The following is a 24,917-nucleotide window of genomic DNA, read 5'->3' on the forward strand; positions in this document are numbered from 1 at the left end:
CTGAAAGCTTTCTGTCCCTCCATTGACTGTCTACGCAACTACCACTTTCAAGCCCCAGAAAGGTAGTAAAGACATCATTAAAGTAATCCATGTGACTTTAGTGGTTTAACCTATATTTTATGAAGCGACATGAGTGGGTTGTTTGCACAAAAGAAAAACAATTTACCACTTTATTTACAAAATATTAATCTCCAACACACGCTCACACAACAAAGTCTGCTCTCGCGTCAACACAACACGCATGCGTTTGGTGAACACACGTTGGAGAATATTTTGTAAATAAAGTGGTAAATTATGGGGTTTTTTTGCTCAAACACAGCACTCGTGAGTCGTGACACTTCATAAAATTGCGGTCAAACCACTGAAGTCACATGGATTACTTTAATGATGTCTTTACTACCTTTCTGGGGCTTGAAAGTGGTAGTAGCATATGCTGTCAATGGAGATACAGAAAGCTCTCAGATTTCATTAAAAAGATTTTCATTTGTGTTTTGAAGATGAACGAAAGTCTTACGGGTTTGGAACGACATGAGGGTGAGTAATTAATGACAGAATTTTCATTTTTGGGTGAACTATCCCTTTAACGTACAACAGCTCTTGGAAATTCTTAGTAAGGCAAACTAGTTTTATTTTTGCAAAAAAAAGTACATGAGGCCAAAAGTGTCCATAGTTGAAGAAACAGCCACACTGGAACTTTAAAACCACACAGACGATGAAAGCAAATCACAGCAATGTAATCTCTACATCATCCAAAAGACTCCTGGATTTAAAGAGGTGCAGACCACTGTGTCACATTCGTGGTTACACACAAAGTCACAGGTCATTTCTCAAATCAGGGCTTCCCCTTTTCAAGCTCTCTTTCATCTCCTTCAGATGATGTGCTCTCATGCCTCAGCGGAACTACTTTACTTATGCTAAAGTCCAAAAAGAAAAAATTCGCCAGTTTTAACATCTGATTAATTCTCCTGAGACAAGTCTACTTTTTTCCCCACCTGCCTCAATGTGTTTTGGGCTAAACTTTTGCCCGTCACACATGGGCGGCCCGTGTAATAATCAGGAGGATTAAATGCGTGGGTGAGCGTTCAAACACTGTGGGGAGTCTGATAACTAACTTGAAGCCAATCTAATTCCAGTGTTGTTGCAAGTCTTTTGCCCTGGGAGGTATGGGAAGGGAGGTGGGAGAGACCACCAACTATCTGTATTTATAGATACAGAACAGAGCTCCTATTATTTCAGACCGGAGGGACAAATGTAAACCGCAACACATTGATTGACACAGCACTTGTTTAGCTACTAAATATACAGTCGTACCAAAAATTATTTGGACTTGCAAAATATCAGACCAAGTGGAATTTATTTCACTGAAATATAGCACAAAAACTTTTAAAGCAAACCATTAAAAAAAAAAAAAATAATAAGTTTTAGGTTTGATAAAAGAACAGATATTTTGTTAAAATTAAGACGATCTCCAAATATCGCTACATTAATTTATGGGGTATTAGTCTGTTAAATAAGTTCATGCAGAAATAAGTAATTCTCAGAATCATCTAGCCTTTATAAGAAACCTTATTTATTTTATAGCAGCAGCTGCTTGACTTTGTAAACCTCTTTAAACTGTCAGAACAGATCAAATCTCTTAGTGCTCATGTTGGTTATTCTAAGAGCAAGCACAGCAACACTTCATCACGAATGAGATATGGAAACGCGCATTTGTGCGGTATTTTTAGGCTAACTCTTCAGAGACAGATGGGACATAGAGAGTTTAATAGGAGAGAAACTGCAGCACTCTCCCTTTCACATGCACAAACAGATTCAGGCATTGCACAAAGGAATGAGGCCTAGGAAATGCTGCATTTGGTTCTCAAAACAGCTGCATTCATAAGGATGTGAAAGCCCCATTTTAATCAAATTATAGGCTCTAAATATATTACACATTATGCAAATTAATTTAATCCATGTATATTAATTTCAGCTCATAATAAAACATGATAGGTTAACTTTTCATCACACAATTGGAATTTGATTTCAATTGGCTACATCCCACAGAATGTTGAAATGGAATTTGAATTGGATAGACTGAAATTTAATTAGTCCAACACAGTTTTTATATGAAACATAAGTTAAGTTTGAGGTCAGTCCATTAAAAGTTCATTAAAATAAAGATAAATGTTATGATTAACATTCAAAGAACCCTTAAAAAAATTATCATGGTTTACATAAAAATATTAAACAGCAACTGTTTTTAAGATTGATGATAATAAGAAATGTTTCCTGAGCAGCAAATTAGCACATTAGAATGATTTCTGAAGGATCTGAAGACTGTAGTAATGATGATGAAAATTCAGCTTTGCCATCACAGGAATTAATGACATTTTAAAACAGAAAACAGTTATTTTAAGCTGTAATATTATTTCACAATATCACTGCATAAGAGACTTCTTTCAAAAAAAAGTTCTTACCAACCACAAATGTGACCGAGGACCACAAAACCAGTCATAAGGGTCAATTTTTTGAAATTGAGATTTATACATCACCTGAAAGATGAATAAATAAGCTTTCCATTGATGTATGGTTTGTTAGGACAATATTTGGCCAAGATACAACTATTTGAAAATCTGGAATCTGAGGGTGCAAAAAAATCAAAATATTGAGAAAATCGCCTTTAAATTTGTCCAAATGAAGTCCTTAGCAATGCATATCTACGCACAAAAATACATTTTTTATATATTTACGGCAGGAAATTTACAAAATATCTTCATGGAACATGACCTTTACTAATGTCCTAATGATTTTTGGCATAAAAGAAAAATTTATAATTTTGACCCATACAATGTTTTGTTGGCTGTTGCTTCAAATATATATTGTCACTTATGACTGGTTTTGTGGTCCAGGGTCACAAATGGTAGCGTATGAAAAACACATTTATATAGGTGGTATTCAAAGACTAATTATTAATATGATATAATGTTTCTTGTAGTACCTCATATGTTGTGTGTATGATTAGAAAAGCTGTTATATGAATGTCTCTGAATGTTATTCCATTTTAATTATACTTCCTTAAATACAAATTGGAAATGCTTTTCTGCATCCTGTTGCTACATCAATTAATTTAAAATCAATTCTGCATGGTTCACAACCCTGACAGGCAGTCCTGAGCTTGTTGATAAGTTACACTATGTTTAACCCAGCTGTCCATTTCCTGTTCCTCGTTGCCTGGTAACTCTACTTATGTGTCATTGCTCTTCCAGTTGAGTAGTGTCAGACCGACCTGCTCTCCGAGCCTCAAAGCAAGCCAGTCCCATCTCATCCTTCAAGTCTTCATTCTCCACTGCAATGGCTTCACCCACTGCCACAAAACGGCTAACTGCAACACTGACCGCCTGCCCCACTCTCTGGATGGCCCGTAAAGTCTTCTCCGTCTTCTTGAGCTTGTCTTTGTGATTGATCAGTGTGGTAATCTGGAATGAGACAAAAAAAAAAAAAAAAAAAAAAAAAGTCACAAGACTGTTGAACAGTAGTGTACAATGCATGCACAATGAAGAGAGGAAAGGATAACAAAGAGTAAAAGAATGAAAGTGAATGGCAGTGAAAGAGAGGTGAGAACGACTCCCTCCTCGTAATCCTCTTCATCACCCTACATTTAACATCACTTGCTCTCACCATTTCAGATACATTCAAAGCTATGGTCTTCTGTCTGCATCAGGATTGACTTCATCAATCATTTACTCAGAGCCCTTTACAATTTCCGCTCTCAAGAGCTGAAATCCCTCACCTCCTGCTGATGGGTAATGGCAGGTGGCCTGCTAAAGGAAACATTTAATTGGAGTACAACAGCAGGGAGCATGAACAACACCAGAGCCTGAGAATAATACTCTACAACGGGCCGCATGGAGCAAACAGAAGCCTACATGTGCTACCGCCAACCAGTTAACAGCAATATGACATGTTAAAAAAGGAAGCAAATACTAAAATCTTCCTCTGTATTTTGAACGTCCTTCACAATATTTCGTATTTTGCCTGAGAACGGCACGTAATCAGTGACAGATTTCTCCCACTCAGCAGCGTGTACTTTAGCATGCATGGTGAATGATGAATGAATTTCTAACACTTCATATTTACATTCCTCACAAGTGAGTCATCTGGGGTTTGACGTTTGGCATCATCCATCTATCTTTTCTGAATTCACTTAAAGGGGCCGTATCATAGAAAACAGGATTTGTCTTGCTGTTTTGCAGTAAAAGAGGTGGTGTAATGTACTATGTAGACCGACCACCCAGACAATTTACAACTAAGCAGCAAAAAGGGGTCATTCAGAAATCAACACAATGAATAATCACCCAAGTTTACACATATAGAATCTTAACCTAAAGAATTTCAACATTAGGAAGTTAAAAAACTAGGCCTGTGACAATAAATCGATTCATCTCGATTCGTGGATCGATTCTGAGATTTTCCGAATGCATTGCGATTCTCTCTCGAATTGATTCTGAGCGTAGTTTTTAACAGCAGATGGTGCTCTAGGCTAGTTTTTAACCACATGTTCAAACGCTCACGAAGAAGAGCGCTCGTGCGTTCGGCTGAGTCTAAGAAAGTACTTGCACCTGAGAATGCTTTTATGACGCGAGATTAAAGTAAACAGCCCGCTGCAAACACTCTTGTAATTCGCTTCAACCTTTTAAAACTTTATGAATGATTATTTTATAGAAGGTTCAAGTGGTGTGAGAGCAAGCAGAGTACGGCTGTTTCTAAAGCACGCAGTGCCATCTGCTGTTAAAAACTAAGCTCAGAATCGATTCGAAAAAGAATCAAGATGCATTCGGAAAATCTCAGAATTGATCCGGAATAATTTCTCGATTCACGATGCATCGATTTATTGTCCCAGCCCTATTAAAAACCTCTACTTATGCAAACTCGTTTTAGCTAGTCATAATAGAGGTCATTTACATATTGAGGTCTTAAAAGTACAGCAGCAAAAACAGCCTGTTTAATTTGGGTCAGGGAGATGGAGGAAAAATCATGATGATGACAAGAAACATCAACTTTTATCACATATGGACTTATGGGGAAAGTAATAAAGTGGTGCAAAAGTGTAAAACATGGCCCTACTCTGTTCATTTTGCTTTATGCTGTTATAATTTGTCATTCTGAGGGAGTTCTTTGAATCATTTCTATGCAGTCATATGTCGACACCCACAGACAGAAGGGGAGAGTGATAAATCGAGTGGGAGGTGTTACTACGTCATCCTGTGGTCCGGCACTCGGTCTGTCTCTGACACATCTCCCTGAAGATGGCTTGGGTGACTGAGAGATAAAGGGCCCTGTCCCTGCCTCACTGCTTTTGCGCTGATATTAGACGGCTACGAGCCATCCTGCCAACAATCCGAGGGCCATCCATGAGTCATAGATGGAGAAAAATGAAACGTTCCCTGAGGAGGGAAAAAATGCAGTTGGAGGATAAGGGTGTGGGGGGGCTGTGAACAATGGAGGGTTGAATGGTTCAAAGTTGACACTATGTCAACAGTTCTGGAAAAGCACCACAAATAATGTTTACAAGATGTTTATCTCCCAATCTTTGGCTTAGGCAGTATGATGGTATATGTCATGCAATGAAAAGAAAAAATTATCAAATGGTAATTTTCTGTAATGGCAAAGATGAATCTTCAGCAGCCATTACTACAGTCTTCAGTGTCACATGATCATTCAGAAATCATTCTAATAGGCTGATTTGCTGCTCAAGAAACATTTCTTATTATTATCAATGTTGAAAACATTTTTTTTTTTTTTTTACGACTCTTTAATAAAGCCTTTTTTTGCATGAAGCATCTATTAAAAATGGAAATCTTTTGTAGCATTATAATGTATTTACACTTTTAAATAAATTTAATGCATCCCAGTATTCATTTGAAGGGGACCTATAATGACCCTTTTACAAGATGTAATATAAGTCTCTGGTGTCCCCAGAATGTGTCTGAAGTTTCAGCTCAAAATACCCCACAGATCATTCATTGTAGCTTGTCAAATTTGCCCCTATTTGGGTATGAGCAAAAACACAGCATTTTTGTGTGTCCCTTTAAATGCAAATGAGCTGCTGCTCCCGGCCTGCTTTCCAAAAGAGGGCGGAGCTTTAACAGCTCACGCTTCAGATACTCAACAACAACAAAGCTGGAGAATCTCACACAGCCAAAATGACAATTGTCAGTAACGGTGTTCAGCCTTGCATTGTTCAAACCGGAGTCAGACACTGATGGAGAGACTCAGGAAGAAGTTACAAATTTTAGAATTCATCTGGAAGTTTCTGAAAGGTTAGTAGATAAATTTATGTAGTTGCTGTGGAGTTGATTCAACTCATCGACTAGCATGTGCCGTCATGTTAATCTTTTGTGCAAATCCAGCACTGAATTGACCTTTGTTTGTGAAGCAGTCCAGCGTAAAATGACGGCATGGTAACAACACTCTACTACAACAACTCCTCCTCTTCTCTAAAGCAGCCCAAAATGGCCTGACCCACTTTGTTGGGTGTTCCCGGGGGCAGTGTTTATCTAAATTTTGGGGTTTATTATGTCACCAGCCCGGGAGAAGCTGGTTGTAGTCCCAACCAGCCGTTTGTTGTAGTCCTTAAAAAGCAATTTCTGTAAAAGAAATTTACAGAAATTTGAGCATCATAACTTTGCAGATGTTGTATATGCTCAAACAGCAACATTACACACTAACTAAAGTTAAAAAAGTAAAATCATAATCAAGGACCCCTTTAAAAACAAATCTTACTGACCCCAAACTTTTGAACGGTAGTGTATATATCACAGTATATAATTACTCATACCGCCTACAGATTTGGTCCTATTGTCCACCCTTAATTTTGCTGATGGAAATGTTGGCAGGCCACTGCAATGTGAGTAAATGAGTGAGGGAGTGTGTGAGTCAGTGTGTGAATGTGTGTGTGAATCCAGCATGGGCTCAGTAAAGGTAATGTTGTGGTGACACTCGTACGTCCTTCAGCAGTGGCAACGCTCCAGAGTGAGACACTGACCCGAGACCGGCTCTAGTCTTACTCACTGAAGTCAGACCATAGAAACATGAGAAAGGTCTTAAGATCTATGCACACAAACTTTTTAAAGCATTGGCATCTCTGGTGTCTTTGAGTGAGAAGCACAGGCTGAGTGAAAGTGAGAGAGAGTAAGAGACCAACACCATGTGTATTTTTATGTGTCAGAGGGAGAGGGTGGTGGCACTCATAACTTCCTGTTGCTGGATTAGCACATGGCCCACTCAGGCTATGTCAACAGAAAAGAGGCTGCATAACAAAAACACACTGATTCAACACTGGGACACAGCACAGCAATCGCTTCTGTCTAAATGCCTCTGGCAGTGTTGACTGAGCCAGAGCCCAGAAGGCTATTTTTATCTTGTGCAAAGATAAAGCTCAAAACTTGCTCGTTGAAATTATTTTCTAAAACTTGAACGAGTTGAACAAACACAGTATGGGGCTTTAGATTTGTTCAACTAAAGTGAAGTCACTCATGTGAACTGCCTTTCAAAGACATTATACAGTGTGTGCTCATAAATTACACAATGTGCTAAACAAACCCAAAACAGGAAGCTGTAAATCAATTCAGCGTGATTTTTTTACCTGACGACAATGTCAAGCCAGCTGAAATGATGTTAGAAAACTAAAACTTTTGATCATTATGCACACAGTGTGGTCTGCTTCAGCACAAAACACGCCACCAGTGGCCCGGCTCTCGATTGCTCCAACAAAAAAATATATTTCTCTAAGGGCCAGTATTTCATTACAGATCAAGCTATTGGACAAAAGCTGGAAATGCCTGCACAAATCTCCCATGCTTCCTGTTAGATTGGGTTTATAAAGAAAACGGAAAAGTACAGATAGGTCTCAAAAATTAGGCTTTATACTGATTTGTAAGAGTGAGTGCTCACAAAAAATGGCAATGTGATTGTGCCTTTTCTGTGTCTGGGCTGTAGTAAAAGAACAATATATTGGCCAAGCTAATTAAAACAGTTGATATTTGACCAATTTGAGATTATCAGCATAGTCAATCAACAGTCTGAACTTGAGCATGCATGTAAAAATTGAGAATATCCAGTATATATACTCTAAATAAGATTTATATTCACAGACAAGTTAAAACATTATGACCACCTGCCTAATATTCTGTTGGTCATCCATGTGCCACCAAACAGCTCCGATCAGCCAAGGCATGGACTCTACAAGACTTCTGAAGGTGTCTTGTGGTATCTGGCACCAAGACATTACCAGTAGATCCTTCAAGTCCTCTAAGCAAAGTGGAGCTGCTGTGGATCGAATTTGTTGGTCCAATCAGATCTGGGGAATTTGTAGGCCAGGGCAACACCTTGAACTTGAACATTATATTTTTCTCAAACCATTCCTGAACAATACCATTGCCATGAAGGGGTGTACCTGGTTTACAACAATGGTGGCATGTGTCAAATTTACATCCACATGAATGGCCAGACCCAGGGTTTCCCAGCAGAACATTGCTCAGAGCACCACACTCCCTCTGCCAACTGTTGTCATCCCACAGTGCATCTTGGTGCCATCACATCCCCAGATAAACGGCACACATGTACACTTATCCACATGATGTAAAGGAAAACAAGACTCATTGGATCAGACGAACTTCGTCCGCTGCTCCAAAGTCCAGTTCTGATGCTTGCATTCCCATTGTAGGTGCACTCTATGGTGGACAGGGGTCATTGTAGGCACTCTGACCAGCCTGTGGCTATGCAGTCCCATACACAGCAGAGTGCAATGCACTGTGTGTTATGACAAATTCCTAAATAACCATCATTACAATTTTCTGTGACGCATACCATAGTAGGCCTTCTATCGGTTCAGACCAGACGGGATAGCCTTCGTTGCCCTTGAACCCCTAGACACCTAAATCTCTGTAACCGATTTGTGGTTTGTCACTTCTTAGACCACTGTTGGTAAATTCTCACCACTGCTGTCCGTGAACAACCCACAAGCCTTCCCCTTATTTTAAGATTTATTTTTGGTTTAAGATTTATTTATTTAAGATTTATTTTTGGTTTAAGATTTATTTATTTAAGATTTATTTTTGCCTTGATTGAGATAGAATAGTACAGAGAAATGTCAGAAAGTGAAGTGGAAGACAGGAGGACGGAATCAGGAAAGGTCCACGAGCCGGGACTTGAACTCAGGTCGCACTCAAGGCTATCAGCTCCGATAACCTTAAATATTTCTTATTTCATTTAAAAAAATTTCAAATTCCTAAAATGTACAGTTTATCTCAGAGCCTTAGCCTTGTGGGCAGCACTCTGACATATCATGCAGCAGTGTTTCGGGTGACCTGAGTTCAAGCCGTGGCTTGAGGTTCTTTTCGGATCCTGTTCCCCCTCCTGTCACTTCCTATCTCAACTCAACTAAAGGCTTAAAATGCCCCAAAATTTTCAGGTTACTTTCAGGTTTCCGGTTTCAGAAATTCTGTATCTTATTTTTGGACTCATTATGAGACTTTGAGCTCAATTATATCAGACATCAGCAACGCCACTTTCTAGGTGTTGGCATTGCAAAGCCTGATTTGATAAAATATTACTGGGGAGTCAAAAAAGCTGCACCATTATAAAAGGAGACATGAAGGGCAATCAGACTTTATGTTGACATCAGGTGCATATGACAGCTGTTCTCAAGCACCCTATACATCTATCACATTTCATTTCTTTAAAGAGACAATTTCATTTTCTGTTAGATGTTTGCTAATGTTTCATATGCATCTTATCACCCTCATAAAACAAATCACTCTGGAAAGACATCTTGAGCAAAGCAAGATTTAGTTACTATGAAAAGCATACACGTTGATGGGTGCAGAGAGATGACTAAACCCTGAATGAAAAACAGCCTTGATAATTCACTGCACAACATGAATTGTAGGTATATGCCAAACAATGGCAGATGGATTATAATATCAACAAGCTTTATATTAAATTACTTTTTGAAATAGACTATAAAACAAATACACTGAACTTAATGCATTCAATGTTCAATAACAGTCTTACATGCCTGTTTGTGTCCAGTCTAACTACACTAAAACATACAAGTGGTTGCCCTTGTAGGAAGGAGCTCAACCCTTATTTAAGGGTGACGAATATCGTTTAAATAAAAGACTGAAATGGGATATCGCAATGGCATGACATGACATAAAATGTTATTGCACTTTGCCACAAATTACACAGTTCTGCTGCCAAAAAAACATTTACTGGGAAAAACAAAATGCATTCCATTTCATCACAGTCTATCAAAGTGAAAGATCAAAGAGATCCTTTTAATTTCAAGAGCCGTACCTGTGGAGAAAGCTCCATCACACTCTCTTTCAATCACATGCTGGGTTAAAGTACAGAAAGAAGATCAAAGATAAAAGTGGTAAAATTATAAAAAACTAAGAAATGATAACAGAGCTTGTCATGCTCTGAAAGTATCCATGTGACTCTCATTGATTATAAAAACATATTTGTACCAAAAACACATGGTGACATTATGACAGCTCACTCAATTATACAATGGGGCAAAAGCTGTTTAAACAAACAGTAATTAAACATTCATCAGACACTGATGAATTCATTATCCATGATTTTTGATGAATTTCAATGATGGTCTCTATTAAATGCTGACAGTACCAAAGTTAAAAAAATATTCAATCATTCCTACCAGTACAGGCTGATTTAAATGTCCCTTCTAGAGTGAAATTTACATCTACACCATTAAATCTTTCAGTTTGATTATTTATTCAGGTTTAGATTTTTTACATAATTATTGTGCTTTTGGAAATGTATTCAGGCCTCAATGTCCTTGAGCTTTATGTGGGATTACCTGATGCAAAGTTTTACACAAGGGAAGAGATGATGTCATGATGAAATGAGCATTGCTATTGGCTAGATGAAAGTACATTAGGTTCTCTGGTTGGAATCCAATAAGACAGAGACAGATAATTAGGACGAGATAGTAGAACAGGTAGCAAGTGCCAGGTCTGGAGAGGAAGCTGGAACATTGTCACTTCAGCCAAGCCATAGCCAGTGTGTGGAAAAGTACATCTCTGTCTTCCTCTGGATCTGGCTTGCTTAAAGTCGCCATAAAATCTAATTGGACAATTCTTATTTATTACAGGATGTTGCAGTGCTTATTATAAATGATTTATCTATGCACATTATTATTTAAAAAAAAAAAAAAAAATCATATGCCCTTGTAATCTTTAATCAAAAACGTTAACTTCCCCTCCCGCTCGAAACGACATCTGTTCTCTTCATGATCTATGTCTTGGTGGAGGGTGGAACTAAATGTCCTCCACAACTGAATGCAAACTGGTATTCAGATCTGCCTCCATTTAGTTAGCAACGCCCAACTTCCTATGATCCAGTCAATTTATGAAGGATGAGATCAAATCCCACCCTACATTTTCACTCATATATACGTCACTATAGGGAAGAAAAAACTAACAGCAACGTCCATTTAATGCCGACCTTAATGTAACTAAGAACGGACTGGATGAGTTCATCTTACAGTACAGTAAGGCAAATATAATATAAAGTGATATACACTTTAGGCACAATACCCAGATGACCTGCTGCATCTGCTGTGATTTCAAAGTGCACAACCAGTGAATATATGAGGAGCTGTCAGATTCAAAAAGTTGATAAAAAAAACACTTTAGGGTCATTCCATGTCAAATTAACCAAATTTTGGAAACTTCCCCGGGTCAAATGTTTGATTTTGTTAATATTTTTTCTGAAGAAAGACAAAGATAAATAGTGACGAAAGCCAAAATGGAGTAATCCACTATTTTGTAGAGGGGGTCAAAATTAAAATTTTTACCTGAGATTTGGAGCCAAATTACAGGAGGGTAAAAATGACTTTAAAAAGATGGCAGCATCATTATTTTATTTTTACACAGAAATTGGTATGTCTATTAGTAAAATCTGTTTACTTTAGCAATCTTTGTTGCATTATATGAAAATAGTAACAGTTCAAAAGTGGGGAAAATATTTTTCCTTTTATATTTTGGTTTTTAACAAACATTTCTTTTGGCATCTTCATTTTAAAGGCCCCATATGGTACAATGCCAGAGATATGGAGATCTTAATGCGGCTCCATGAGTAAATTGGTCAATTGTACACATTTTCAGGGGCCAAAAACCAAATGTAGGTCACTTTGTGACTGATACTTTTTTTTTTTCTTTTTTTTTTAAAGAGGAATATTTGAACAACAAATAATGTCTGAGTGCCATAAATACTGTTTTTCCAAAGTTTGCAAAATCAAAAAGTATTAAAGATATCTTAAAGGGTTAGTTCACCCAAAAATGAAAACAATGTCATTTATTACTCACCCTCATGTCATTCTACACCCACAAGACCTTCGTTCATCTTCGGAACACAAATTAAGATATTTTTATCTTGAAATCCGATGGCTCAGTGAGGCCTCTATTGAGAGCAAAGTCACCGTCTCCTCTCAAGATCCATAAAGGTACTCAAAACATATTTAAAACAGTTCATGTGAGTACAGTGGTTCTACCTTAATATTATAAAGCGACGAAAATACTTTTTGTGCACCAAAAAAACAAAATAATGACTTTTCAACAATATCTAGTGATGGGCAATTTCAAAACAGTGCTTTGAAGCTTTACGAATCTTTTGTTTCGAATCAGTGATTCGGATCACGTATCAAACTGCTGAAATCATGTGACTTTGGCAAACAACTGATTCGAAACAAAAGATTCGTAAAGCTTCAAAGCAGTGTTTTGAAATCGGCCATCACTAGATATTGTTGAAAAGTCATTATTTTGTTTTTTTGGTGCACAAAAAGTATTCTCGTCGCTTTATAATATTAAGGTAGAACCACTGTACTCACATGAACTGTTTTAAATATGTTTTGAGTACCTTTCTGGATCTTGAGAAGCTCTGTGACATTAGAGGCCTCACTGCGCCATCGGATTTCATCAAAAATAACTTAATTTGTGTTCTGAATATGAACTTACGGGTGTAGAGTAATAAATGACATATTTTTCATTTTTGGGTGAACTAACCCTTTAATATGATTTTAGATTCTGGTTCTTAAACTTTTCTTTTGAAATCTTCACTTTCAAGGCCCTATATGGTTCAATCCCATAGATATGGGGATCTAAATGCAGCTCCATGTTCAATTTGTTGTATTTTACCCATTTCAATGGTCGAAAACCAAATGTGGTTCATTTTGCATACAGCTGATAATTATTGTGTTTAAAGGCGAATGTCTGAAGAATAAATGCTGAAACTAGAAATGTATCTTGTTTCACTTTATCAAAACAATTGCATACAACATGCATCTCGAAGCTTCATCCACCTATAATTGCAAAAAGGACCTCAGGGATCCCCCATACAACACAGGCCCAACTAAGGAATTGTTTCACTGCTCCCATACAGACTCACTTCGTGGTGATTATGGCACAGACTGTACTAAATCAAACCAGAAGGGCTTGTGATAAGGTACCACGGGTCATCACTGTACAAAGACTCATTGATCTATTCTCGTACACTCATTACGGTACAATGTGTGGCTAAAGCTGCACAGGCAGAGTGCCAAACTTGAAGCCAGAGCACATGCTCTTCAAAAACTGTACATCGCAGCCATTGAACTTGCTATATAAACAAAAAGCTAATGAGAAAAGGGTGGATTTTCTACCTTGGCATGCAAGAACAAGCATACTGTATCAAAGGATATCTTCAGGCTCAACATGAAGACTGCAGACCACCACATTTCTTTTGCATGCATTCCTGGTGTTTTATCCCTTTAACACGTCTGATCGGTTATTATGATGGTGGTCTTCTTATTATTAGATTAGGTGGGACCACAATTTCCCAGGCCTGGAAAATTGGATCATCATTTGAAATAGACATCAAGACCGTGAAAATGTATGTGCAGATACAGCAAATCGATGAACTCAAGAGCCATTGAGCAGAAATGAATCATAGTTTTCTTTTATACCTTTAGGTCATGCGGTGCGATTCTGAGTTTAATACAGATAGGCTAACTTATAAAACAGTTCCAACTTCCTATCGAAGAGGTGTGTATTATATGAAAAAGTCAGCACAATGGGGAAAGCTCTCTTTTATCTGTGTTTGCAGACTACATCTGAGCTGATATGACAGGGATGGCAGGAAAGCGTGGTCTCTTGTACCTGGGAGCTCAATACAGCAGACATTCAGGGCTGCTTTTCACTGTGATTTAACGCAGATGTGCTTTAGCAGAGAGATGAATGGCTTGATGGGGAGGGCAATGGGAAGATGAAGTACATAGTGCTGTTGGAATGCTGGGGCTAATAATACCCAGTGATTGGTGGGCTTTGTGACCTGCCAAGAATCACTGGCTGCACAACAGCACGGATGTCAAACTGCTCGGCCATTTAATCACTCTTTATACGGCCAGCGTTTAACTCTATTTTACCCACACTTGCTCTGCATTAATACTATCTGGTAAAACAAGATGTACGGTTTTGGATTGGCACAACTTAAAATGTCACCTAAAATATAGTAGTGAGCATATCAATACTTGCTATCATCCAAAGTGTCTTAGTAAATTAAACACATAACACTAAAGGGACTTGAAGTGAAGTGCTTGAGGGAGAAAAAGTGTTACATCAGGCTTGTGACCTCAGTTCCTCTTCAGTTCCCAAACCATTGGAATCAGACACTTTTTTATAAGCAGCCAAGATCCTTCAAGAGACTGCAATCACAACACATTTCAAAGTGAAGCGGAATACAACATATGGAATTATACAGGAATTATACATTATACTTGATGAAATCTACCGGAATATGACTGGACTGATTAGACTTTATTCAACAATTTCCTCTCTACCCTGTCATTCTCCTACGCAGTTTACGTTGAAGACACATCGCAGAGCTTTCCGTGTTCTACGTCAGAATGCCGACTCTGTATTGGCCGACTCCTACGTCAGCATCACACGCATACGACAACAGCGTTGGCCAATACTGAGCCAGCATTCAGACGTAAACACAGAAGTGCTGCACTGCGTCAACTGCTTAGGTGTCTGACAGGGTAGAGAAGAAATTGTTGAAAAAAAGTCATTATTTTTGTTTTGTTTTTGTGCACAAAAAGTATCACTCGTCACTTCATAACATTAAGGTTGAACCACTGTAGTCACGTTGACTATTTTAACAATGTCTTTACTACTTTTCTGGACATTGAATGTGGTAATTTTGTTGGCTTTCTATGGGAGATAAAAAAAAAAAAACCTCTCGGAACTCATCAAAAATCTCTTAATTTGTGTTCAAAAGATGAACGAAGGTCTTACGGTTGTGGAACGACATAAGGATGAGTAATTAATGACAGAAATTTCATTTCTGGGTGAACTAACCTTTTAATATAAAGACCACTTTTCGCAAACTATTCAGTTCCTGTACAAGTCTTCCTATTCTGTCTATGTATTCTACATACTTTTCTCTTTGTTTATCCTGTTTCAATTAAAATGGGTTTCAAATGTCATTTCATGTTGATTTTAATACTATTTTTCCCACAAATGTGGCATACGTTACATCAAAAACATGCACTAATGAATCATGCACAATAAGACCAAGGACATTATTGAGAAATTTAGATTTCATGTTGTCTTTGAACACTGAGGTGAACACATTCTTAAAATGGGTCTACTTGTTCAAATATATAGTCATCTGAAATTCATGTGTCCCAGGGAAGACTGATAAAAAGCTTCCCGATCTTTTTGCAGTACAAATGTTCCTCACTGCTCCACGCTCATTCAGCGGATTCAGCGGAGCACAATAAAGCCCTTTCATTCTGCAGCTCTGATGTAAGCGTGATTACTGACTCAAGAGGGAGGGGGGGGGGGATGCTGGCAACGTGACTGCTCACTGAAACTTCTCTCACAAATACCAAAAGCACACAGCGACTACTCTGACCTTGCCATTACTGTAAGAGTACACCATTAAATAGAGGGCAAAGGTGAGGTACATTAAGGCGGAGAGAGCACAGAACAAGCATCCTGAGTTGCACTATGGGTTTGGAGGACTGGTCAAACACTCCACACTTATCTAAAGGGTTGGATCTGTAGCTCGATCCTCAAGTTCATTCTTTAACATCAAAACATAAAAACTCATTTCTGTTTTTTAATTTTTTAAATGCTGTTTTTGCCTGGTGGACAATTGGCGAAAAAGAATTCCAAATTTACACTGCAAAGGTGGCTCAGAAGTGCTTCTAAAGTGGCATTTAGGTGTCTTTACACAGACTCTTTACTGCTGCTCAGAGGAGACAAATGCATTCACACAGCAATTACAACTATATTTTGATACTAGGTGCTGAGATGGGGCAGAAATTAATCTAGCTTTTATACAACACTGCATCTTTACACTGAATTTTAAGCAGGAACAGAGCAGCCTTAACTCGGCTGTGTAAAGACGCCAAGCACCAAGAATATCGTTTGGGGCTGGATTGTTTTAATTAAGCTTAGGGATGCACCAATATGAAAATTTTGGCCAATACGATAACCAATAATTCTTTATATTTGAAAGCCGATAATCGATATATTGGCCAATAAATCTAAATCAAAATTTTTATATAATTTTTGAGAGCCTAATTACAAAAACAAAAGTCTCACCATTAAAAGCCATGTCCCAAGCACACAATTATAATGTTTTCATTATAATATTATGTAGCCTATATGACAGACTTGCGCTGTACGTTGCACTTAACTGTATTATCCTTTCTGAAGTGAGTTGAATCATATTTCAAACGATTCAAAACCATAATGGCAGAGAGTGCCATTTTTTTTTTTTTTTTTTTACATTCATACTTGTAGTTCGGTTCGTTTGGTTCATTTGGTCCAGACCAAAAAAGAAGAAGAAAAAAAAAAAAAACATTTAGTCCTGGTCCGATTAGCGTTCAGATTGGCAATTTTAACACCGAACCAAAAGATAACGAACCTAAAGGCATAGGGATACATTCACAACCCGATTGGTCGGACTTTATGACGTATTGCCTATTTTGAGACGGAACGTACCGAACATCCAAAACAATGCTGAGGTAAATGCGCTTGTGTGTGCTTATAAAATGTGTAAAGGAGTCGAAACAGCGGCGGGAATCCCTCCGTCACACACATAAACGATCTGCTGCGTGGAGACGCGCGACTATGACGAAAAAAATATGATTTGTGTGAAGTTTCTGTCCTTTTTAGGGTCTTATCTTCCTGTTTTTGGTTCGTTTGCATGTCTTTGGTCCGTGTTGCGTTCATATATCATTCGAACCACACCAGAGTTCATTTTGAAGCAGACCGAGACCCATCTTTTCAGCGGTCTCGGTCCGCTTGTTTGGTGCACACCAGGGTTCGGATGGCAGCGTTCACACATGTTCAAATGAACCGCACTAACAGAGCAATAGCACCAGGGTTCGTTTTAATCGAACCAAACATGACAAGTGTGAACGCACCCTTACATTTTCTTCAAAAAAAATGTAAAAAATCTAAATGAAGAATAAATGTCTTAGTCTCGCCACTATTGGCCAGAGGATCATGTCTTTCAACATATTCCAATAGCAAATCTTTCCTTGGTGTGATTCTCTTGAGAAATCTCCTTCTCACCCTCTAATGGCTTGGCCAAAAGTGAGAGGCCACGTACGGTACACATAAAACCATTCTCGCCTCCAGCTTTGACAAAGATGATAGTTGAGTCCTCAAAGTTCATGTACCAGGTGTCCCAATAGAGGGTGAAAATGAGTATAAATTTCCATTTCATCGCACACCAGCCATGCAGCCGTTTCATGAGTTGAGCTGTAATCTTCATGTGTTCATGAAGCCACGTTCAGATCTGCATAAGCTGATACTATATGACAACATATGCTCATAGCCTTCTTGGATGCTCTTGTGAGCTTTCAAAATAGGCTTTTAAAGGATTTGTTCATCCAAATATTAAAGTTGTCATCATTTACTCACTCTCATGTTTCATTTGAAATGAATGACGATGGAAGCGTTTAAGCTCCAAAAAGGATGCAAAAGTAACATTAAAGCATCATAAAAGTAGTCCATACAACATCTGTTCTATATTTATAAAATAAAGCTATCCCATGGCTTTGGAAAACATAAAATATACTCATGTTTACCATGTTATGGTGTGGTTCATGGTCATTTGGAGCTTGTAACTTTCATTATATTTAATAGAGTGGTCAGTTAATTCTCAGAAATTCACTTTTTGTTTTCAGTGGAAGAACAATGTCATGCAGGTATGTGAGTAATGATAACAATTTTCATTTTGGGTGAACTTTTTATTAATTATTATTTCTAGAGCTGTTATTTTGTGATAAGCTGCGGTTACAATATATCTTTTTCAGGTTTGAAAGAAGAGTCTGAGAGAGTCTGAGAGTGTAAATTATGAATGTTACTCTACCCTTGAAATAAGCTTCATGCCAGCAATTCAGAGATGCAGAGCTGTCATTCAAGAAAAAAAACAAGCAGAGAAAAAACAGGTTCCATATTAAGACTCAGCACAGGATACTCTGATGGCCCGCCAACAGAGATTTCTAATCAAGCGATAAATGAGAAATTATGAGACACAGAGGATACAACCTCTGACTGGTTCTGCCTGAGACTGAAATTCTATACTATTGTGTCTAAATAAATTAAAAATGACACATTCAAAACTAAAATCAATTATTTTAAAATGCTACAAGTGAATAATGTTCGTACGGTATATGCAAGAGATATGTATTATTAGAATTTATTATTAAATTAGTGTTTTTAGTGTACCATATTACCCCTGAAACTTCATTTTCCCTATTTAATATTTTGCATTAAACACACAGTTTCTGTCTTCAATAACCCTGTCTCAAATGCTTAAACAGGCACAAGATACAATCAGAGGCACTAATTACTAAGACAAAGTTTCCTTAAAAAATTAAGTTTGCTTATCAGTTTAATTTGAAGCCAGCTATATTCCATCTTGTCAAGCCTTCAGGCTGAAGAGAACTTTAAATTACAATGCTTCATGGGGTAAGAAGACACATACCTCACAAAATGTTTCTGCAATAAGTGTATTATAAATTTATTTGGATAAAATCCTCAGCTAAATGACAAATTAATAATTAGCTTGGGAATTTCACAATGAAGCATAGAGAGGTTCCCAAAAGATTTGGGATCAGTAAGATTTTTACTGAAAAATGTTATGCTCACCAAGGCTGCATTTATTTGACCAAAAACAGTAAAAACAGTAACATTGTGTCATTATGCAACTCTTCAGTGTCACATGACATGAACGTTCAGAAATCATTCTAATATGCTGATCCGGTGCTCAAAAAGTATTTCTTATCAACATTGAAAATAGTTATGCTATTTAATACTTTTGTGAAATTCGTAATACTTTAGATCAATATAATGCATACATGCTGAATAAAAGTATGAATTTCTTTCACCTTACTGACCCCAAACTTTTGAACAGTACTGTATGCTGGGAACAATGGCTGAGATAACACAATGTCACGCGGGAGTGTTCGCTGGTGACTCACTGCAGAGAGTGGGAAGAGTACAGGCTATTTCTGTTTAAAGTGTATTAGCAGTGCGGAGGGGACCTTAAGGACTTGTGCTTCGCCCATTCTCTTCGGCTGTCATGCCCCATCATCTGCTCGGACTGATGAACCGTGAGGAGAGAAAGACACTCTTGTTCACCCTCTTATTTGATGGGGAAGGGGAGATCCTTAAACAACCAATCTGCTTAAGGTACTGGAAACACACTTAAGTGTACCAAGTTTAAGAAAAACTTTAGTCGAGACAAATTTTCAGAAGCTTAACAAAGTCCTGAGGGCTTCTTTCAAGGATTCTGTTCTTATTTTTGAGATGGGTAATGGCTGACTGCACTGAAACATTTGTGTGAAATGCACAGGGCTGCCCAGATGCATAGCTGCTCAGTTACTGATAAGTGGATTTATATAGCTAGCATCACATTCATCTTTAATGCCAGCAATTAATTATTGAAAAAAGCTTAACAACTTGTGCCCACAAGTCAGACGGTTATTAACACAATCGGAGTTACTGTATATTAAAAAATATCCTGGCTCCTCCCAGCTTTATAATAGTAGTGAATGGAGATTTTGAAGCCCAAAAAAGTGCATCCATCATAAAAGTAATCCATACGGCTCCAGGGGGTTAATAAAGGCCTTCTGAAGTGAAGTGATGGGATTTTGTAAGAAAAATATCCATATTTAAAACTTTATAAACTATTATATTGCTTCCGGCAAAAAATTACACATGCAATGAAAATACAGGTATCGGCGAGTTTCCAAAAATGAAAGTATGAAAAGTGCATCCCTAGATCCATGCACTGGGTTTTGCAGTGTAAATGCAACCTAACACACCTGACACTGTCTATTAGGTCATTTATGATATTCTTTGCCAGTCCAGGTGTACCACATAAATACCATGGCATATGAACACAATCGTCTTCATGTGATAGTATTGCCATCTGATACATGGTACCACTACAAAGGGAAGGATGAGGGTTTATTGCTAATATATGATAAAACAGAGCAGCTCACATCAAAGAACTACCTTTAACCTAACAAAATGCAATTATTGTGGTCTTACAGCTTTTCCACAAACAATGAGCCCTTTATTCTCTTTGTCTTAGCTTTATTGCTGCTATAAACACTGTGTAACAGCGTTCATTCAAAGCTTATGTGCACATTGTTCCAATGCCACCATCAACCAAACTCTTACTGTACCACATCCATATGTGTCTAAGTAGATCTGTGGAATGAAATACGCTGTCTTTGAATTGATGAGGGGTTATGGGTTTGTTTTTTTATTATGTGAGAGGGTGTGTCCTGGATATAGATTCCACATTCTCCCCAGCATACTGTTACCTAAGATGTATGTCTGGTTTTAATGTGGCCTGAATTTTAAAAATGACTCCAGAGCCATAATAGAAAAAAGAAAAGCTGATCTCTTTGCAGTGTGTGTGGTCTCAAAGGTACATCAATAAATAGAGGAAAGCTTTGAAGGAATCCCAACAAAATATACCTTCAAAATAAGCTGGAATATTTTCAAGAATGAATGTGCTGTAACTTCATATAAATGAGATTAGGCAGGGTGACCTTCATTTGCCAAGTTGGACGTGTTGCTGGAACAACATCTTAGTTAGTCCTTGAACAATGTGTTCTTGTCAAACAAATACAGTCAATATGAAACCTAGCACTAAACCGAATCTGATTAACAGGAATGTTCATCAAGGAGCAAGATGTTAGACCAGGAACATGTTCTATTTGGCAAATCACAATCACCCAACTTCAACTACATCCTAAGGTAAGCTGAATCTTTGAGGATTGCCTGCTTAGAGTGAATATCAATACTGACCTCTTTCTGTCTAATTCATTACCACCCAGAGCGTCTAAATGAAGACAACACCAAATTGCAATTATCACCTCATTTTTTATCACGCCTTTGGAAAAAGACAGCAGAAGTCTTCTTCAAAAAGTTCATCCCTGGTGAATAAGGTGTCTGTCTTAAGCTACATCATGAAGGCAGCTCTTGTGACTGATGACAGAAAGGCAGTGTTTGGAAAGCCCCCCAACAATCAATCAGATTTTCATTTCAGTCCAATGTTTTTAATCTGCTAATCTCTTAGGAAATCAATTATGATAGACCTGAACTGGAAATGTAATATTGATATGATGTCACTGCTGAATGAGACAGCTGGTACTATGATTTGATTAATCATTGCATGTCAGTTCTGAAACTATATGTGAGACAAAGACAAAGAAGCCTTCTTAAGGCCCCAATATAATTTCTGGAAGGTTCACTTTGGCAAGCTGTTTTGAATTCCCGAAATGAACCCCAAACAAACTTTGTTTTGGCCTGATTTTGTTCGAAATTACATGTTCATTCGATTTTGCTTGAAGTATATCTGGGCCTTTATTGTGAACATGACTTGGGCAGGACTTGACTTAACTATACGGAATTGATTGGGTTGTGAAAAGTAGATGTTCCATCCCAGAATTGAGACCAGAAATGTGCACTGAAAGAGGAAATCAGGTCAATTTTGATATCATGTTGACTTTAAATTCATGTTAACAAACTTGAATTAAATTGCACTGAAGAATTTATGGTAACCAGTTTTCACCTCAGAGTGAAAAATAAAATGGGTAATTAATCGAAGTCTAAAATAAGAAATAAAGCCACATTGTAGCACATATATAAAGATATAAAGGCCCATTGTATGATATATGGTCACACCGTCAGATATAAAATTGCTATTATGAGATATGAGGTCATAATGAGAAATAAGGTGTAATAGTGAGATTTTAAATTGTGAACTATGCAATCGCAGTTCTGAAAAATAAAGTTGCAGTTGTGAGATATTGAGTAAAAATTGTGAGGTATAAAGTTATTATGAAAAATAAAGTCATTTACCTTTTGCAGTCAATTACCTTTTTATTACTTTTCTTACTCTGAGGTAAGGATCAACTGAGTTTAAAATTGACTGAGGCAAAAAGCTAAAGCTCCTTCACTGAGAAACCAAACTAACCTCAGAAAACAGTATTAGTCATGGGTAGACCACAGAGAGTCCATGTAGCCCTCCAATGTCAATATATCCCTCATTACACATAACCAAGTCTGTATCCAGATCTAGCAATGGAGAGGCTGACCTATGGCCCTGTTTCCCCCCTCCAAACACTAAGCAAGACACCCATTGGCCACACATAAACATTCTCGTTCATCCAGTGAGAGTGATGAAACATAAGCCTCATTGAGGAATGTAGTGACCACACCAGTGTTTGCACAGTGAAATGTACCTTACCACACACACACAGAGGGGTCTGAAATAGGGACATTCAACATATGAGAGGCATGAACAACCAAGTGTTGTAAATACAGAGCATTTCACAGAATTCACAATATTTTGACTTGATCCAAACGACTGAGCTGTACAGCTTGTCAGTAACACTTTCAAGGATTTCTTTAAAAATTATTCATGGAAAAGAGAATAGCATAGCAAGTTGGAATGACAACAGGGTGAATAAATAATGACAGAATTTTCATTTTATCAATTGAAGAGTAACTGACCTTCATCATTATGTGGGTTTGGAGTATAAAAAAAAAAAAAAAAAAAAAAAAAAAAAGTGCCTGCAGTCACTGTAATGTGAGGCCCACCTGTCACCAGGTGTAGTTTCTGTCACCCTGAGAGGCCATAAAGATTTAAAACTAGCTCAAACATACTCACTGCAAACAGTTGCAAAGCATTTAATGCTGTTATTGGTTATTTAAAATATCTAATGGATGAACTCACGCCTGGATTTGACTCATTTATTTAAAACGTGTTGTCAATCATTAGCTTTGTTTCCATCACCCTGTTTTTATGTGAAACAAGTGATGGAAACCATGAAATCGCCAAATTTGCAAAAAAAAAAAAAAAAAAAAAAAAAGTTAAGCTCGCTTGAGGCGGTTTTTGACTTGTGTGAAAAAGCGTTAATGTGAATAATGGGAGATGGAAACGTATTTGCCAAATAAATTCTGACGTAGCGAACATTAAACCCATTCCACTGATGGTGTTTTATTTACTGTTGGTTACTAGGTTACCAGGTTACCAATGCCATGGTCATCTGCTCAAACAACTTGATGGAAAGCACCTAATTCACATTTGTTTTTGTTTTGTTTTTTGTTTTTGTTTTTTGCGAACTTTGAAAAGATTAGCTTCACTTTTGGATGGAAATCCAGCTATTGTAAAACTTCAGTTTTATCAACACTGCCATGTTTGGTGTCCATAAAACTGTGGACATAAAACATATTCAACTTTTACAAATGTATTGCTGCTGTACGCTAAATCCCAAAAAGTGACTGTGAACGCAGCCAAAGTAAGCACCTTTCCTAATTAGGCTTACACTGTATAAACCTTATCTTTTGTGATAAATTATATCATTATGTAAAGGTTCTTACATAGATTAGTTATGGTTATTAGTTGTTGCTAAATTATTGGTTATTATTTATTGGTAAATTAACTAAAGGATTGACTATTCAGAAAATAAACAATAGATTAACCAGAAAGAAAAATCATTTGATTAATCGATTAAAAAAAAAAAAAAAAATCATTGTTAGTTCCAGCCCTAGCGTTTACCATCAAAACTTTTTGATGCTTTTCAATGAAAAAAAAAAAACCCTATCTTTGTTGACGAAATAGCAGCCCAGTATCCAAGGCACAGCTCAGGTGTTTGTCACAAAAACAAAACAAATGTATCCAGAACTGTGTGCCTAAGCAGCAAAGATGGCAACACCCAGGTCATATATTTCCCAGACTGCATGCACCTGACAACCAACTGCCATTGAAATAAATATAAATGAACAGATAGCACACTCCAGGTATATTACCTTTTTGGGTACTACAAAGTGTAAGTAACATTCAGGAAGATCAGCCAGAGTGTAATCAGAAGAAAGCTGTGATGGCTAGTTGTAGCATCATTAACATAGTATTATCAGGATTTATCTGGCCAACAGTAGGGATGTGCAGCACAAATCCCTTCAGCTCAACAGTGACGTGATTGATGGAAGTAATTACCACAAGGAGCTGCATTTAGATCTTCCTAATGGAGGGAGTATTGAGGGATACACCATCTGAGAGAATCAAAAGGATAAGCACTCTCCTCCTTAACATCATGCCAAAAGATTTGCTTCTTCTTTTTTTTTCTTTTTTTTCCACTGCCTTTTTATGTCAGCCGTGGACAAAAACTGAACTTTTATTTGTAAGCTCTGGCAACAGTCAACATTTACAACACGCCATCTCATTTCAAAAACACTCGCAGTGCATTCCCCTTTTGACCAGGTGACGTATCTGTGCTTTTAACCACTTTAAAGTTAACATACCCATGACAGGCCATGATTATG

General features: G+C 37.5%; 1 protein-coding gene and 1 long non-coding RNA gene across 3 annotated transcripts in view; one reads left to right on the top strand and one right to left on the bottom strand.

Annotated features, from left to right (window-relative positions):
* The window catches only part of ctnnal1 (catenin (cadherin-associated protein), alpha-like 1), a 57,057-nt gene that overhangs the window by 23,869 nt on the left and 8,271 nt on the right, over positions 1-24,917 (bottom strand). For both annotated transcript variants that reach the window (XM_051871942.1, XM_051871941.1), the window contains exon 2: positions 3,269-3,458. In XM_051871942.1, coding sequence (XP_051727902.1) covers positions 3,269-3,458 — 190 coding nt within the window. The remainder of the gene's footprint in view (positions 1-3,268; positions 3,459-24,917) is intronic.
* LOC127500639 (uncharacterized) lies at positions 19,582-22,464 on the top strand. Its single transcript, XR_007926373.1, has 3 exons — positions 19,582-19,763; positions 21,259-21,344; positions 21,425-22,464. It is a non-coding gene; the product is annotated as an uncharacterized LOC127500639 (long non-coding RNA).

This window comes from Ctenopharyngodon idella, chromosome 19 (assembly GCF_019924925.1).
Source record: "Ctenopharyngodon idella isolate HZGC_01 chromosome 19, HZGC01, whole genome shotgun sequence".
NCBI classification, from domain to species: Eukaryota; Metazoa; Chordata; class Actinopteri; order Cypriniformes; family Xenocyprididae; genus Ctenopharyngodon; species Ctenopharyngodon idella.